Source organism: Micropterus salmoides, unplaced genomic scaffold (genome assembly GCF_014851395.1).
Source record: "Micropterus salmoides isolate LMB-PRFRI ecotype aquatic unplaced genomic scaffold, ASM1485139v1 Ms_hic_scaffold_19, whole genome shotgun sequence".
NCBI lineage: Eukaryota > Metazoa > Chordata > Actinopteri > Centrarchiformes > Centrarchidae > Micropterus > Micropterus salmoides.
This window is the reverse complement of record NW_024041039.1, coordinates 8137548-8154070: the sequence shown is the minus strand read 5'-3', so window position 1 is coordinate 8154070 and position 16523 is coordinate 8137548. Positions and strand designations below refer to the sequence as shown.

Genomic DNA, 16523 nt, shown 5'->3' with positions numbered 1-16523 from the left:
ATTCAGTGTAGCATAGGTGCAGGCTTCAGCATGAGCAGCTACACTATGCTCTGGTACCGACAAAACCACTACGGCGCGCCAATGGAGTTCCTCCTTACAGAGTACGACAAAACTGCGGGGCACTTTAAGTCGTCGATTGACGTATCCGAAGACAACTTCTTTCTTCAGATTACAGAGCTGCAACTGAATGACAGCAGCACCTACTACTGTGCTGCCAGGCACAGTGATGCACACAGACCAGACAGTCACACAAATAACATGTCTGTCACAGATGGCACCCAGGCAGGAAGGAGCTGTGGCTTGTTCCTGTTGTGGTTTGATTATAATCACAGTGGAAGCGGAACAGTGATAAGATGTTTTGATGATAGTCAAAGCTTCACGATTTATATTAACATAACTTAGTAGTGATAACACTGACATACCATGCCAGTGTTGGGCTTTCATTTTTAACATCAGATAGTTAGTTAATGCTCATTGTGATGTATTCATGCGCAAATGATAAGCAGGTAAAAAGATTGTGCTGTCAAGCCTTTTTTAGGACGTGGTATCTGGCCAGCTGATAAATATGAATGTGGGCAAAGACCATGAGCAGAGAGATTGGACCATGCAGTAAGTAGCTGAGACTGTCAAGTCTATTTGTATAGCCAAATCAATCAATCAATCAATCAATCAATCAATCAATCAATCAATCAATCTAAATGTCCCTCTCTTCTGCCCTCATGGTGCATGTAGCTGCACAGCTATGCATCGAGCTAAACACACTTCCAATAAAGATTGAAGACAGCAGATTGCCTTAAAGTTTTTATTGGAAGCAACTGTGAAAACAGTATCAGACAACAAATTAAATGATAGTTATTACAAATCTATTTTAAGCAGTTTATTAATAAATATCAGATTAGGAAAGCGTTGAGTTGGGGGAAAGTCCAGAGCAGTGTTGGAGTGGAGCTGATCCTCCTAAATATTACACACTGGACCTTTAACTGGACTTGACGGACGGTGTCGCTTCAGCTCAATGACATCATGATCTAATTGATAATTAAAGTCATTGGCAACTAATTTCATCATCAATTTTTGTTGATTAATCTCACCCCTACTGTGTATGACTCAACACTCTGGTGGGGACTGGAGGTGAGGCCTGGATTTATGAAGGGGAGCTGATTGGCTTGATCACGGTCAGGCCAGGTGTGTAGACTGCAGATCTCAGGCAGGTGAGGGAAGACTCCAAACCAAGAGAAACATAGGTAATGCCCACAGCTGCCAACTGGGAGGGATAGATAGAGGAAGAGAGAGGGAGGGAGAGAGAGAGGGAGAGAGAGAGAAAGAGAGAGTCCATCCATCCATCCATCCATCGTCGACCGCTTATCCTGCGTACAGGGTCACGGGGGACTGGAGCCAATCCCAGCTGGTATCGGGCGAAAGGCGGGGTACACCCTGGACAGGTCGCCAGAGAAAGAGAGAGTCATATATCCTATATCTCCCATAACAGTGGAGATAAATCTGACCCCAACAACTACAGAGGGATTCAAGTGAGCTGAAATCTGAGGATTCTGTAGCATTTTAAACAACAGAATATTAAACATCCTAAATTAACACAGTATCTTAAGTAAAAACTAAATTGTCTTCTTTCCAAATCATCACATTACAGATGTGATGGCCCCAGGGCCTCTGCCAGGTTGTTTGTGTGTGTGGCCCAATCCCAATGTCCCCCCTAAGCCCTGAACCCTCACAGACTTTACTGACGTCACTTGGAAAGTGATTGAGTGCAAGAGGCTGCAAGGGCTCAAAATGCTGTTAACAGGAACGGGACAGCACTTTGCCACTTTATCACGTTACCTTGACGACGCTGAATTGATAGATTGCATAAAGCCCGCCCCTTCCTGATTGTTGCGGGCCTTGACTGCTTGCTTTTTCCTGGTCCCCAGCACCACCTCTTGTTGCTTTGTTGTGCTTTCATTCATTTAGTTAATCTGACACTATGTTTTGCCAGCCACATTTGTTAAGCTTTAAAATGACTTGTTATATTTGTTCAATTTAACTACTTTTGTTAATAAACATCCTTTTCCGGTAGTCCCTTAAGTATGGTTTCCTCTATTTGTTGTGGCCTCTGAGCCACAGACCAAATTTTTACCCTTCACACCCTCAGAGAAAAACATGTGCATCAAACAAAAAATGGAAAAATATATTTGCCTGTTATTTGGCATTTGATTCAATTTGGCACAATGAAAAGGTGTACAACATGATCAAATCAATATACACGGAAAACAAGTGCAGCATTAAAATTGGTGACAGACACACTGAACATCCAGAGGAGAAGCGTAAGGCTGTAATTTGAGTCCCACACTTTTAACATCTCCATAAACCAATTAGCATTGCAGTTGGACCAATGTACAATGCCAGGATTCCCACTCCAAAGTGGAGTAGCCAAGTCTCTGTTTCATGCAGATGACCTGGTGCTGCTGTCCCCCACAAAAGAAGGACTACAGCACAAGTTTGACCTCTTGGAACAATCCTGCCATATGTGGGCCCTGTCAGTATACATCCAAAAAATTGCAAATGAACAAAATGAAAAACAAAATGCTATGAAAGCACCATAGGTAACACCACCCTAGATCACACAATGAACTATACCTAGCTGGTCCTAAACAGAGATTAAAAGGCTGGATGCCTCTGTACTGTCAGAGCTCTCAAGCAGAGGCAGCTTTTTACCAAGTACGGACTCAGTTACCCTTGCAAATGAAAAAGGGAGACATAAAAAGGCCTGGTTACCAAGAGAATATAGAGTCTGTGAGCACTGTGCAACAGGTGAAGTGGAGACAGAGACGCATTTTCTCCTGAAATGTCATAGATAAAAGCAGAAGAGAGCAACTATTATGATAACTGATTAATGCTAAATGTTTGCTGGTTATGACTTCAGCTTGGACTGTTTTATTCCATTTCATAGACTAAATGATTAATTGATAAAATTATTGACAAATAAGTTGCCAATGAAAGAAATTGTTGCTATCCTGAACCAAAGTATAGGACAAAATAAAAATTTGACCTTATAATGGTGCTAGATAAAAGTCGGGGAATTACCAACATTTGTGCAATGCATCCAGTGGGGACATGAATATCTGGAGAAAACTTCATTGTAATCCATCAAGTAGTTGTTGAGATGTTTCACTGAAACCACGAATGTCAACCTGATTGTCACATAAGAGGGAAACTACTACCACTACTTTTTAAGGTACATCATTTGTAAATCATGTACAACATTTCCATCCATTCAATAGCAGATATTCTGCTAGGGTGGCTAGAACGGTGAGATATACATTTTAATTATCTTGCAGAAAGTACAACACAGTAAACTCATTTTATTGTACAATTTTAATTGCTGATTTCTAAGTCTGATTCAGCAGTTCAAAGTCTGACATTTGCAAGTGTTGCAGTAGATTTGTTGTAGGTGCAACAATTACTATAAACCCTCCTCTAAATTCTGCAGTCACAAGCTCATGCTTGAACAAGAACCTGCAGTTGCTGTTCAGCGGCCACTAGGAGATTGTAGCTGTAGACTGTAGTCTTATTTCAGAAGTTTTGGCTGTAGCAGAACAGTAACATCCACCAGCAGATGTTCGAGCTGAAGACAGAGCTGTGATTGTGAATGTAGATGATTTTTATTGACACTAACTGTATGATCAGTGTGAAATGAGGCCACTCTTGGTTGCAATTCTAATCTTCATCAGTAAGAACTTTTAAATTCAGTTGAAAAGAAATCAAATGTTTTTGTTGTTTTAAAAAAAAAGATGTTGTGAAGTTGTTATTTACTTGTTGTCTTCATTCTTACCTTACAGATTCCACCGCTGGTGTTAAAGTTCTCCAGCTTCCATTTGTATTCAGTCGTGAAGGAGACCCAGATGTAACTTTGCAGTGTAGACAAGATGATGATCAATATTACTACATGTACTGGTACAGACAAAGCAGCAGTGGGAAAATGCAGCTATTAACATATTCTCTTAATAAGGATTCGGCCAACACTGAAGCTCCTTTCAACACATCCAAGTACACCATGTCCCGGCCTGCAGTGCTCAGTTCCTCTCTGCAGATACACCGTGCTGAAGTGGCAGACTCAGCTGTGTATTACTGTGCTTCTAGTATAGCACAATGTGACAGAAAGCCTCAGCAGCTTAACAACAACCCCAAAAACAATCAGTGAGGAGATGAAAGGGATCAGGAATGAATGAGGAGGCTTATGGTGTTGAACTCTGAGGTGCTCTGAGCTGGATATTATTGACATGACAACATATTACCTTAATGATACATGAAAATATATTTAAAAAGTTGTTAAATAAAACAATAAGATTAACAGTTAATTCATTTAAGGTACAAGAACTGCTTCTCTACAAGTCATGATGTTTCTGCTACAATACCACACAGCTGATCAGTTCAGATAAGTGAGCAGGTGTTAACATGGTAAAGATTACTTGTCACATTCAGTATTATTGTCCTGTACAGTTTCTCTAATCTGTGTCATTTAGTGCTTTAGTCTCTGCTATTTTATTTCTATAATGTCCATCCTCACAAGATAAACGCATGTCAATTTAACAGGTTATCATACACTGACCTCTACAGGGATCATATGGGATTACACTTAAATTGAAAAAAAAAGCTAGCTAAATAATTAGTTGTGTTAAAAAAGTAATTGTTGCATGACATATAAGTGACCTGTGCAGAACCACTGTGACATAACATTATAGAAGTTCTTATGTCTCATAATTACATAGATTTAAAAAAACATAAAAGGTTTAATTTTAAGGAGGCGCACAGTGGTTGTACTACAAATCATTTGGTTAAAACATTTCTCTAATTTATATTCTTATATTTATACTATTTATCTATCTACTGTTTTTTTTACTATTTCTATTCCTTATTCCTTTGACAAGTGTGCAGTTGTGACAAAGAATTTCCCCTCAGGTATCAATAGTAAAAAAAGTATTTCTGATTCTGATTCTGATTTTAAGAAATGTAGAGTGTAACCAACAATCAGTACTACCCTATGGTTCTTTAAAATTAATTCAGTATGATCAATTTAATTTGTTTATTTTATAGCAACATAGAACATCCGAGAATAAGCATAGAATATACATTGAATGTATAATAATGTCACTCATTTGCAGTGCTGGAGTGTACCCAAGTACATTCATGTAAGTAAAAATTTGAGGTGAGTATTTTCATTTACATAAAGTAAATGAAAATAATGGATTTATTCCTTTACTCCACCACATTTCAGAAGGTGATATTGTACTTTTTACTTCGCTCTATTTATTTGGAAGCTTTATTTCGTGTGCAGATTCTCTTTATTATTACAAAATAATCAATAAATAAATTGTGATGTTTTATTGAGTTTGTAAAGTAGTTAAGATTAGCCCCACCTTTGCCAGCTGCAACATTAAAGTGATGTTTACATATTGATGTAGCAGTTGTTATGATCCATCATAGATCATATATTTCTGATTCTGAAATGGGCTGTTCTGCATACAGAGTAAATGTATGTATATTTGATGGGAATACTAATACTTTTGCTTAAGGAAAATTTACTATTTTTTACTACTTCTACACTGTGGGGCTACCACTTTTGCCTAAAACATTTGAAAAAGATTGCTTCACCATGGATAATATGCTCAGCTTGTCCCTGACTGGATTTTTTTTTGTGTGAAAAGTTTCAAAAAACGGTGAAAGAAAGAAATATTTCTGTAAGAGAGAGTTAAGGGGGTTTAGAATAAAGAATCTACTACAAGTATCTTTGAAAAAACATCATGCCTACAGTGTTCTTATCCTCTGATAATGTTGAGCCTGAGAGATCCTGTCATAACTTGTCAAAATGTTGTGAAACTTATATATAAAAATGACACATGCTCTTCTTCTTATCAGTTATGAAAGGAACATTTTTTGCATCATAACTTAAATATACACCAGTTATGATGTGATAATAAAATTCATTGTGATAATTTGTTGAGAAGGAATAAATTGCTTTTAAGACATTATTTAAAATAAAGAAAGGAGTGAAGGATCTGTTACACCATTTTTTAAAGACTTTTTAACTTCAAAAAAAATTAACAATTTAAGGATCACCTGCACATCAGTCACATCTGCCAGGGAACATGAACTCAGTAATGTGTCTCCTCAGTTCACTGACAACTGGGTGGATAAAGAGGTGTGACCAGCAGTGATGTCACTTCCTCTCAGGAGCAAAACACACAAACAAAGACCAGCTTCTCCTTTTCCTCCCCTCTGTTCTTGCTTCTTTTCTTAGCTGTCACAGAAATAGCAGCAGTCAGGTTGGAGCCCTAAAACCAGTCAGTCAGCGCGACCTGTGCAGCTGCTCTCACAGACAGAGAGAGATGGAGGCTGAGATATGGAGAGGCTGGGTGGGGGGAAGGAGAGACGGGTGAACGAAAGAGTGTTCAGGTTTTTGTGTGACGCTTTTTCATCGTGGGGACAGGGGGCCACGGTGATACAATCCTATAGAGCCGCCGTACAAAAACCTCCTCCCATTAAAACACATTGTGTAAACTGCTACATGCTACCTGGGACACTTGAAAGAGCAGGAAAATCAAAAATCTGAAGGCCGATAGGATGGCAGGACACTTTGGCATCAAAAAGTCAAATTATATACAGAAAATCTGCTGGAAAAAAGTTTTAAAAATGACTTTCAATTCATATGTAGAGCTTTTGAATGCTTCTTTAACTAAACCAGAATAACTTTGGACATTGTGAAGCTCATCCTGCAGGTTTAAACCTTCTTCATCCTCTGGATTATTAGACCGTCTCAACATGCTGATTATGAAACATTTTGTGACTTTTTGGTAGAGGAGACATTCAATGTGACACTGGATCTGAAGCTCACTTTGGAAAGGGAACAAAACTCACTGTTTTGGGTAAGTCGGAGCGTTTTCACCTTCAGTTCACTGCAACAAACGTAAAATAGATGAATTGTTGGTGTGAAAGTGAAGGAAAAAACTGTTGTTAGGAAAAAGCTGAAATATTGAGCTGAAGTGAGAACACTGTGACCTACAATCAGCCTGCTTACTTTGGCCAAGGAACCAAACTGACGGTTTTAGGTAAAAAAAATTTGATTTATTACTGTATTTTGGTGAATGTCACTTTGGTTTAAAGACTTAAAATATGCAGAAGTATTAGTAAAAACATTCCAAAGATAATTATGGTGGAGAAAGACAAGAGTTTCATGCTCAGTATTTCTGCACTGTGACAATGTAAACGAAGCTTACTTTGGAAAAGGAACAAAACTCACTGTTTTAGGTAAGTCAGAGCTTTTGCACCTTCAGTTCACTGCAACAATCTTAAAATAGTCAAAAGGTTGGTGTGAAAGTGAAGGAAAGGCTTTTAAAAAACCTGAAGTTTTGAGCTGAAGTGAGAACACTGTGACCTACACTGAACCAGCTTACTTTGGCCAAGGAACCAAACTGACCGTTTTAGGTAAATATTTCAGTTTATTACTGTATTTTAGAAGATGCCATGTTGTGCATTAGAGTCAGTGTTAACAGAGTACTAGTAAAACCTTAAAACTTATACAAGGATAATTCTGGTAGAGAAAGACACAAGAGTTTCATGCTCAGTATTTCTGCACTGTGACAGTGGAAACGAAGCTTACTTTGGAAAAGGAACAAAACTCACTGTTTTAGGTAAGTCGAAGCTTCAGCAAATTCACTTAACTGCAAAAAAACTTAACATAGCAGAATTGTTGGTATGAAAGTGAAGGAAAATGGTTTTAAAAAACTAGAAGTTTTAAGCTTAAGTAAGAACACTGTGACCAACACTCAGCCTGCTTACTTTGGCCAAGGAACCAAACTGACGGTTTTAGGTAAATATTTCAGTTTATTATTGTATTTTGATAAACATCACGTTGCTTTAGAGTCTTAGTGTAAACAGAAGTATTAGTAAAAACGTGCAGAAGATAATTCTGGTAGAGAAAGTCTTGTGAGTTTTATGCTCAGTATTTCTGCACTGTGACAATGCAAACGAAGCTTACTTTGGAAAAGGAACAAAACTGACTGTTTTAGGTAAGTGAGGTGATTAAAATTGGAAAAATGTAATAACCTTTGTAATTGGAGCAGTGCATTAAGAATCATCATGTACTCGGGTCTTCATACTTAAGTTTCAGCCAAGTACTTTTTTATGTCAAGCTTAAGCGCTGTGCTAATGCTGAAGCCTATTTCGGCCAGGGAACAAAACTGACTGTTTTAGGTAAGTAAAGGGTGATTAAAATTAAAAAATGTAGTAAGCTTTGTAATTGGAGCAGTGCATTAAGAATCATCATGTACTGGGTCTTCATACTTAAGTTTCAGCTAAGTGCTTTTTGATGTCAAGCTTAAGCGCTGTGCCAATAGAGAAGCCTATTTCGGCCAGGGAACTAAACTGACTGTTCTTGGTAAGTAAAGCATTGAACTTTCTTCCGATTGATTCACCCCTTACAAAGACAAAAAGTAAAAGCTAAAGACGTTAAAGTAGGTCTGTTGTCAGGGGAAAAAGCTTTGTGTTGCTTAAAACTAGACTGCAGAGCAGCAAATGTTTTAGATTTAAACAATAGTGAAATTTATTACAGTAAAAACTGAAAAGCAACTAAATGTAAAGAAGCAAAGTAAAAGCAGCATCTTAAGATATTTTGAGCACTGATCAAGTACACCGTGACACTGGTGCTAATGAAGCTTACTTTGGTGGAGGAACAAAGTTAACTGTTTTAGGTAAGAAACACATATTGTATATACAGTCCATGATAAAGTCTGTGTTGAGAAATTAGAACAAATGTATTCAGATTTGTAATTGGAGTAGTGCATTAAGAACCACAATGCTGTAGTTCTAGTTTAAGATCAGCTAAGGGCTTTTTGACGTTAAGCTTAAGCTCTGTGCCAATTACGAAGCCTATTTCGGCCAGGGAACTAAACTGACTGTTCTTGGTAAGTACTACATCAAACTTTCTTCTGTTGAATTCATCTGTAAGAGAAGTAAAACATATACAAACAGGCTCCTTGTTGAGGGAAACGGTTTTGTGTTACATTAAACCTGTAAAAAACAGACGCAGTGTAGTGAATGTTGTTACTGGGATTGAAGAAAACTGACATTTAATACGATAAAGTAAATTTAAAACCAACCAAAATGTAAAGAAGCAAAGTAAAAGCAGCATGTTGGGCTGTTTTGAGCACTGATCAAGTGCACTGTGACTCTGGTGGTTCAGAGGCTTACTTCGGTGGAGGAACAAAGTTAACAGTTTTAGGTAAGAAACATATTTTGTATATAAAGTCTATGATAAAGTAGTTGGTAAGAAATCAGAACAAATGTAAAAAGCATTGAATCTGGAGTAGTTGTTTAACAGACTTATGCACTCAAACTCTTCAAAGTTTAAGTTCAGCTCAATGCTTTTTGCTCTTAAGCTTAAACGCTGTGTCAGTTTGAAGCGTATTTCGGCCAGGGAACTAAACTAACTGTTCTTGGTAAGTAACACGCCAAAATTTTGGTTTTAAATTAAATTAGATTCTTTACAAAACTAGAAGAAGCAAAGTAAAAGCAGCATCTTAAGATGTTTTGAGCACTGATCATGTGCACTGTGACTCTGGTGGTTATGAAGCTTACTTTGGTGGAGGAACAAAATTAACCGTTTTAGGTAAGACATCAAACAAATGGGAAACAGCAATGAAATTGGATGTTTATTTAAGAAACTTTCTGCACTCAAGTCAAGCTTAAGTTTAGATGTGAGGTTTTTGTTCTTAAGCTTAAACGCTGTGTCAGTACGAAGCCTATTTCGGCCAGGGAACTAAACTGACTGTTCTTGGTAAGTTAACATGAAGCCTAACAGGGTGGTAACTGAGAGGTTTGTGTTGAATATGTGTGGTAAAAAGACAGGCTGTAGTTGTTCATTTTAAAGGAAATTACAAACAGAAACTAAAGAAGCAAAGTAAAAGCAGCATGTTCGGTTGTTTTGAGCACTGATCATGTGCACTGTGACTCTGGTGCTGGTGCAGAGGCTCACTTTGGTAAAGGAACAAAGTTAACTGTTTTAGGTAAGAAACTGTTTTAAAGTTCATTAAATATTGTTCAGGTATGATTGTGTTAAGATGTTGTTGAGACTTTAAGGCTCAGACAACTGATAAACACCAATGGTTTACCCGTTACTGTAGACTTAAAGTGCCCCAGATAAAGAGAGAAAGTAGGAAGAGGTTTTGTTACAGTTGAAAGACTCTGTGCTCCTACAATGAGGCTTTCTTTGGAGCTGGAACTAAACTCACTGTTATAGGTAAGAAATAACCCTGCAACAAAAAAAATCTCAGAGCGTGACATACAGCTATGTTTGCAATAAAGTAAAAAATCTGTATTAAAAATGTACTTTTAGACCTTGTATTTAATGCTAGTAAACAAAGTATTTTCTTTCTAAAAGTGCAAAACGAAGTCATGGTGGAAGTTTGTGCTAAACAAAACAAGCCTGGTCTTTGTTCTGTAGCAATAAAACATTTGGCTCTACGCCCAGATTATTACTCTCAGAGCAAGTTGTTATCAGCTCTGTGAAACACTGTGAGTTCACAGTCAGAAGCTTATTTTGGAGCTGGAACTAAACTCACTGTTTTAGGTAAGATGATTACTAAAACTAACACAAAAATAAATGTTCCATAGGATATAATGGCAAACTTGTTGGTAACTACCGGGTAGAGATGAGGGTTGTAAGTTTATTAAGTTTAATACTGTTAGCAATTCAGACAGTTAACAGCTTTCAGGGCTGACAGTTTTTCTGTAGCCTTTGTATCAGTGTGAACAACTACGACCCTGCTTACTTTGGCAGTGGCACCAGACTGACAGTGTTGGGTAAGAACATTATAAAAATCCTACACATTATTGTTTGTCTTCTGACCATCTCTAAACTTCAATCTGAGAATTATTGTTGAGTTTAGGCTTGTAAAAATTGCTGTTTAAGGTCTTTGTAATTTCCTGAAACAGCACTGTGTTGCTGTGTAGGTCTGTAGTCGAATCTGCAAACTTTAAATGTGTGATTTATCAACTGAGATAAGTCTCTCTGTTCTCTGGAAAAAAGACTGTTTGGTCTCTGTACCAGACTCACTCCATTTATTTACAACATTTTCTCAGCTGCTAAACGGATTGTGAAGTTTTGTGTTTTCTTCCTCTCATCAAAAATAAAGGGATAATGTCAATTTAAATTAGATTAATAAGTCTATGAGTGGTATCCAAATGATTCTATTGTATATGTTCTGGTTGGTGAAAAACTACAATGCTGTTTAAAAAAAAGGGAATTCAGCTACTGAAGATCAGTTTTTTACATGCGAGTCAGTGGTGTGCTCAGGCAGTTATCCTGCTTATTTTGGAGATGGAACCAGACTAACAGTTCTTGGTAAGATCACTACAACAAAACCAAAAATTTATCTGAAGAAATTATATTTTAACGGCATTCAGCGTGAGCTCTGAATGATCATGTTTTACTTTGGTGTTATGTTCAGTGTGAAAAAGTTCTCCTGTGTCTTTTTGCACCTCGATGTTCACGTCTAAATTGTGTATTAAGATATGACATGTACATCACTGTTAGGTATTACGCATTGGTTTCCTGAAGATCTACACGCAGCTTTTTTAATGTGATTTATGTCCTTTGTCCTTGCAGAAGATGGCCATAAAATTACCGCACCAACAGTAAAAGTGCTTAAACCTTCGAAAAACGAGTGTCGAAACAAAAAAGACAAAGAAAGGAGGAAGACCATTGTTTGTGTGGCCAGTGGATTCTACCCAGACCATGTCAGTGTGTCCTGGAAGCGTAACGGGGAGGATGTCACCAAAGGTGTGGCGACAGACAACGCTGCCCTGCGGGATGGAATGTTTTACAAAATCACCAGCAGGCTGAGGGTCCTTGCTGAAGATTGGTTTATACCCAACAACCAATTCAGTTGCACTGTCAGCTTCTACAATGGCAGTGATAATATCAATTATACAGCGTCAATTAATGGTGAAGAAGGTATGTGTTCATTTGGAACTCAGAAATTACCTAAACATGATCTTTTTGCTGCTGGAAATTCATGTAAATAATCAATTTAATTTGTCTAATCCATTTCTTAGCTAAAAATACAGGAACCACCATAACAAGAGGTAAATATATTATTTTGTGTTCTCAATTTATCATCACACAGAAACATTTAGTGTCCTACATATTTGAAAAAATATGCACATGATAGTAATCATTAACATATATGTAACCTATGTTGTATATGTAACCTATATATGTAGGTATATATAAAAAATGTCTCTGGATATGTCTTCGTTGAATCAATTCACTTATATAAATATTTGAACTTTCTGCAGAGCAATATTTGAAGGTCACACAGACTGGCAAACTCTCCTATGTCGTTTTCATCATCAAGAGCTGCATCTATGGAGTCTTTGTTGGGTTTTTGGTGTGGAAGCTTCAGGTTTGTTCTACACAATGTATCATGTGACTTGTTTCTGCTGCTTATCATGTTTGATTTACTGCACTTGACATAAAAACAGACCTTGTACATTTGAATGTGAAGGAACAAGTATGAAAAGAGCTCATGACATTGTGTCTTTTCTGTCTGTTGCAGGGTTCAGCTGGAAAGCAGAACATCTGAGAGATGACCTGAACAAATAGATTCCTGGAGATCAATAGTGTCGGTTTCTGTAAATACAAGGTTGAAAACATGAAATTATATTTTCATGACTTTAGATGTTGCACTGCATTCGTGTTTGTTAGTCAATCAGATTCTGCTAAAATAGTTCTGTACATATTTTTGTTACAGTCTTAAAGCTAATTTGGCATCATACTTGTATAAATGGTTAATTCTGTGTTTGTGGTTGTGAATCGCTTATTTGCTTAATTTTCTTCTCAATAAAAGTGTTTCAGAGAATCTTGTTTACCATGTGCTTGCATTTGTTTAGTTTGTTTAGTGACTAACTGAGTTTCATGATTCTCATGACATCTCCAGACAGAGAAACTTTATTCACATTCAGTGTATTTCTAAACCAGAGAGGTGCGTCGGTTGATCTAATGTTGCTCTAAATTGTTGCCAACAGTGCTGATTACATGTGGGCAGAAACCATCCTCCCCTCAGCGCTCTCATATCTTATCCTACACTGAACATCACTTTTTCCACAGATAGTGTGAGGTATTTTTAGCTGCTCACTTATCTGCCTAGTTTCTGAGAAAGAAACTATTTTTCACCAACATTCTTAACGCTGGAACATCTTAGCTCAGAAAAACTTCACAAGCTCTCATTTGGTTATTAACAAGTTTTTCCAATGAGAAAAACTGAGAAGTGACTCAAGTTTCACCAGTGACATTTGATTAATAAATTAAATTCCATCACCAAATCTGTTTTTCAACATCTTTAAAGAAATCATTTGACCAGATTAAAGTAAGTTCATTTAATTCATATCTAGTTTTTCCACTTTGCCCAAATGAGAGCAGTGTTTTACAGTTTACATTCTCTTGATGAATAAAGAAGTCATTCCTTTAGTTCAAACACTGTCACAAGGAAAGTAAATGTGAGAGAGTGAGTCTACCGCAGAACAACAGGAAATCAACATTCTCGTCTGTGTACAGAAGAAGGTCAAAGCTGTTGTTGGAGAGGAAGACAAACTGGGGCTCGAAACCCTGCAGAGGAGGAGAGCAACAGCAGAGCAGAGGATGTGGTCACAGAGCAGCTTGCAGATCGTTCTGTGCTGAGAAATGACAAAGGTGCAACCTTCCAATTTACCACAACCTCCGGCTCGCAGGGTGCACCTGCATCTCTGCACTGCACATCTCTGAGCAAACAGCTGGGAAAACTTCCATTTCTGTGTCAACTGAAGCTACAAAATGAACCTATATGCGTATTATATTACATACAACAGCTGTTTACGTTGATCTGGTGCAGAACATTTAAGCAGAGCATGAGAGTGATTAATGTTGTTGCAATTACCAAGATTAAAACATTATCGGCAGACTTTAGAAAATCTTTAAAAACGTGTGTAAACGAGTGTTTAATAGTTTTCTCATAATTTTTAGTGAACCCCTGAGATATTATACGGACTATATGTGAAGTAGTCAAACATCAGAAGTGTAGTTGGTCATTTACTAAATGCTTCTGTCCAAACAGTCTCTCATTAATACTGGAGGAAGAAGAACTCAGATCCTTAATTTAAGTAAAAGCAATACCACAGTGTGGAAATATTAAAAGTAAAAGTTCTGCATTAATAATTTTACTTAAGTACAAAAGTATTATCATTAAAATATATTTAAAGTACCTGAAGTAAAAGTACACAATATATAGAATAGACTATTTCAGAATCACGTATACAGAATCACATATTATAGATTATTATATATTAGATTATAATTATTGATGCAGTAATGTGTTCATCATTTGCAGCAGGTAAAGGTGCAGTGAATTTGAAATACTTTAAACACGGACTAGTTTATGAAATAATCAAATATTTTTTGTTGATTTTATTTTGTTGAATTAATCTGAATCTGCAAAATAACTCAAGTCAACAAATAAATGTATTGGAGTGAAAAGTACAATATTTTCATCTAAATTGTAGGGGAGTAGACAATAAGGTAGCGGCAAATGGAAATACTCAAGTACCTCAAATTGTATTTAAGCACAGTACTTGAGGAAATGCACTTAGTTACTTTTCACCACTGCTCATAAATATTTTTTTTTACCAGTAAAGACCCCAGTGGGATTCAAAATGACGAAAAACACTTTCCACATTCTCCATTTGTTGCCTTAAAAAACATGTTTGTGTTCGCTGGTGTCAGATAAACAGGAAATAATGTTGGTGAGACCGCAATAGAAACATGGTCTGACATCTGTGAGCTACATAATTATATAATCACATACAAAGCAGTATTTGTGTCATGCAATACTGATGGAGACGCAAGTGAGTAGGCTACTTTTTCAAAGTTAGATTGAAACTGCAAACTTTCTAATTAATTAAAAAACACCAACTATGGAAAAATCTGTACTAACAGGACTACGTGCAGTGCAAAACAGTACACATTATTTGTTACAAACCACATTATGTGATGCAAAAACTGCATTATATGCAGTCTGAGACACAGTAAATGCTCTCTTATAAATCTGAGAAGTTCATATAGGAATTCTGTCTTGGAGCAGGATTAGAACTGTGGTTCTGTACGTAGTCAACACAGCACTGAGCTTAACCAGCAGAGTCCAGGATGAAACACCAGACTAGTCTTAATGCTAACCTTTTACTTCTGGTATAGATCAGGGTTTTCAACAACTGCACAAAACAAGAAGAGTGAAGTTTCCACAAAGACAGGCATGTTTAAATCTCCAGTTTCACCTTAAAATGATGATCATCACATTTATATCTACAAACCTGCAACAAAACAAAAATATGTAAATATAAAGCTTCTATGTGACATTTAACTTTATAGACTCTTCTTGATACTTGGCTTGAAACCTTTGAAAAAAATGTATTCGCTTATACACTCACTGGCCACTTTATTAGGTACACCTTGCTAGCACCGGGTTGGACCCCCTTTTGCCTTCAGAACGGCCTTAGTTCTTCGTGGCATACTTTCAACAAGTTGTTGGAAACATTCCTCAATTATTGCATTACACAGTTGCCACATCCCAAAGGTGCTCTACTGGATTGAGATCTGGTGACTGTGGAGGCCACTGGAGTACAGTGAACTCATTGTCATGTTTAAGAAACCACTTTGAGATGATTTGAGCTTCGTGACATGGTGCATTATCCTGGTGGAAGTACCCATCAGAAGATGGGTACACTGTGGTCATTAAGTGATGGACATGGTCAGCAACAATACTCAGGTAGGCTATCATGTTTAAAGAATGCTTTATTGGTACTAAGGGGCCCAATGTGTGCCAAGAAAATATCCCCCACACCATTAACCCACCACCATCCGCCTGAACGGTTGATACAAGGCAGGAAGGATCCATGCTTTCATGTGGTTTACGCCAAATTCTACCATCTGAATGTCGCAACTGAAATCAAGACTCATCAGACAAGACAACGTTTTTCCAATCTGTCCAATTTTGGTGAGCCTGTGTGAATTGTAGCCTCAGTTTCCTGTTCTCAGCTGACAGGAGTGGCACCCGGTGTGGTCTTCTGCTGTTGCAGCCCATCTGCTTCAAGGTTCGATGTGTTGTGCGTTCAGACTTGGTATTCTGCTTACCTTGGTTGTAACAAGTGGTTATTTGAATTACTGTTGCCTTTCTGTCATTTTATACCAGACTGCCCATTCTCTTCTGACCTCTGACATCAACAAGGCACTCACTGGATATTTTCTCTTACCGGACCATTCACTGTAAGCCTAGAGATGGTTGTGCATAAAAATCCTAGTTGATCAACAGTTTCTGAAATACTCAGACCAGCCTGTCTGGCACCAACAACGTGCCATGTTCAAAGTCACTTAATTCCCATTTTGATGCTTGGTTTGAACTTCAGCTACCATGTGATTGGCTGATTAGCTATTTGTGTTAACAAGCAGT

At 37.4% G+C, this 16523-nt stretch overlaps 1 protein-coding gene across 1 annotated transcript; it reads left to right on the top strand.

Annotated features, from left to right (window-relative positions):
* The first annotated feature begins 3670 nt into the window (after positions 1–3670).
* Positions 3671–12908, top strand: LOC119910797 (T cell receptor beta chain MC.7.G5-like). The gene is made up of 8 exons (XM_038729604.1): positions 3671–3721; positions 3831–4188; positions 6290–6404; positions 7031–7097; positions 11654–12001; positions 12103–12132; positions 12346–12452; positions 12606–12908. Exons 1-8 carry the CDS (start codon positions 3685–3687, stop codon positions 12630–12632), a joined length of 1089 nt encoding a protein of 362 aa, XP_038585532.1. The 5' UTR covers positions 3671–3684; the 3' UTR covers positions 12633–12908.
* The last annotated feature ends 3615 nt before the right edge of the window (positions 12909–16523 follow it).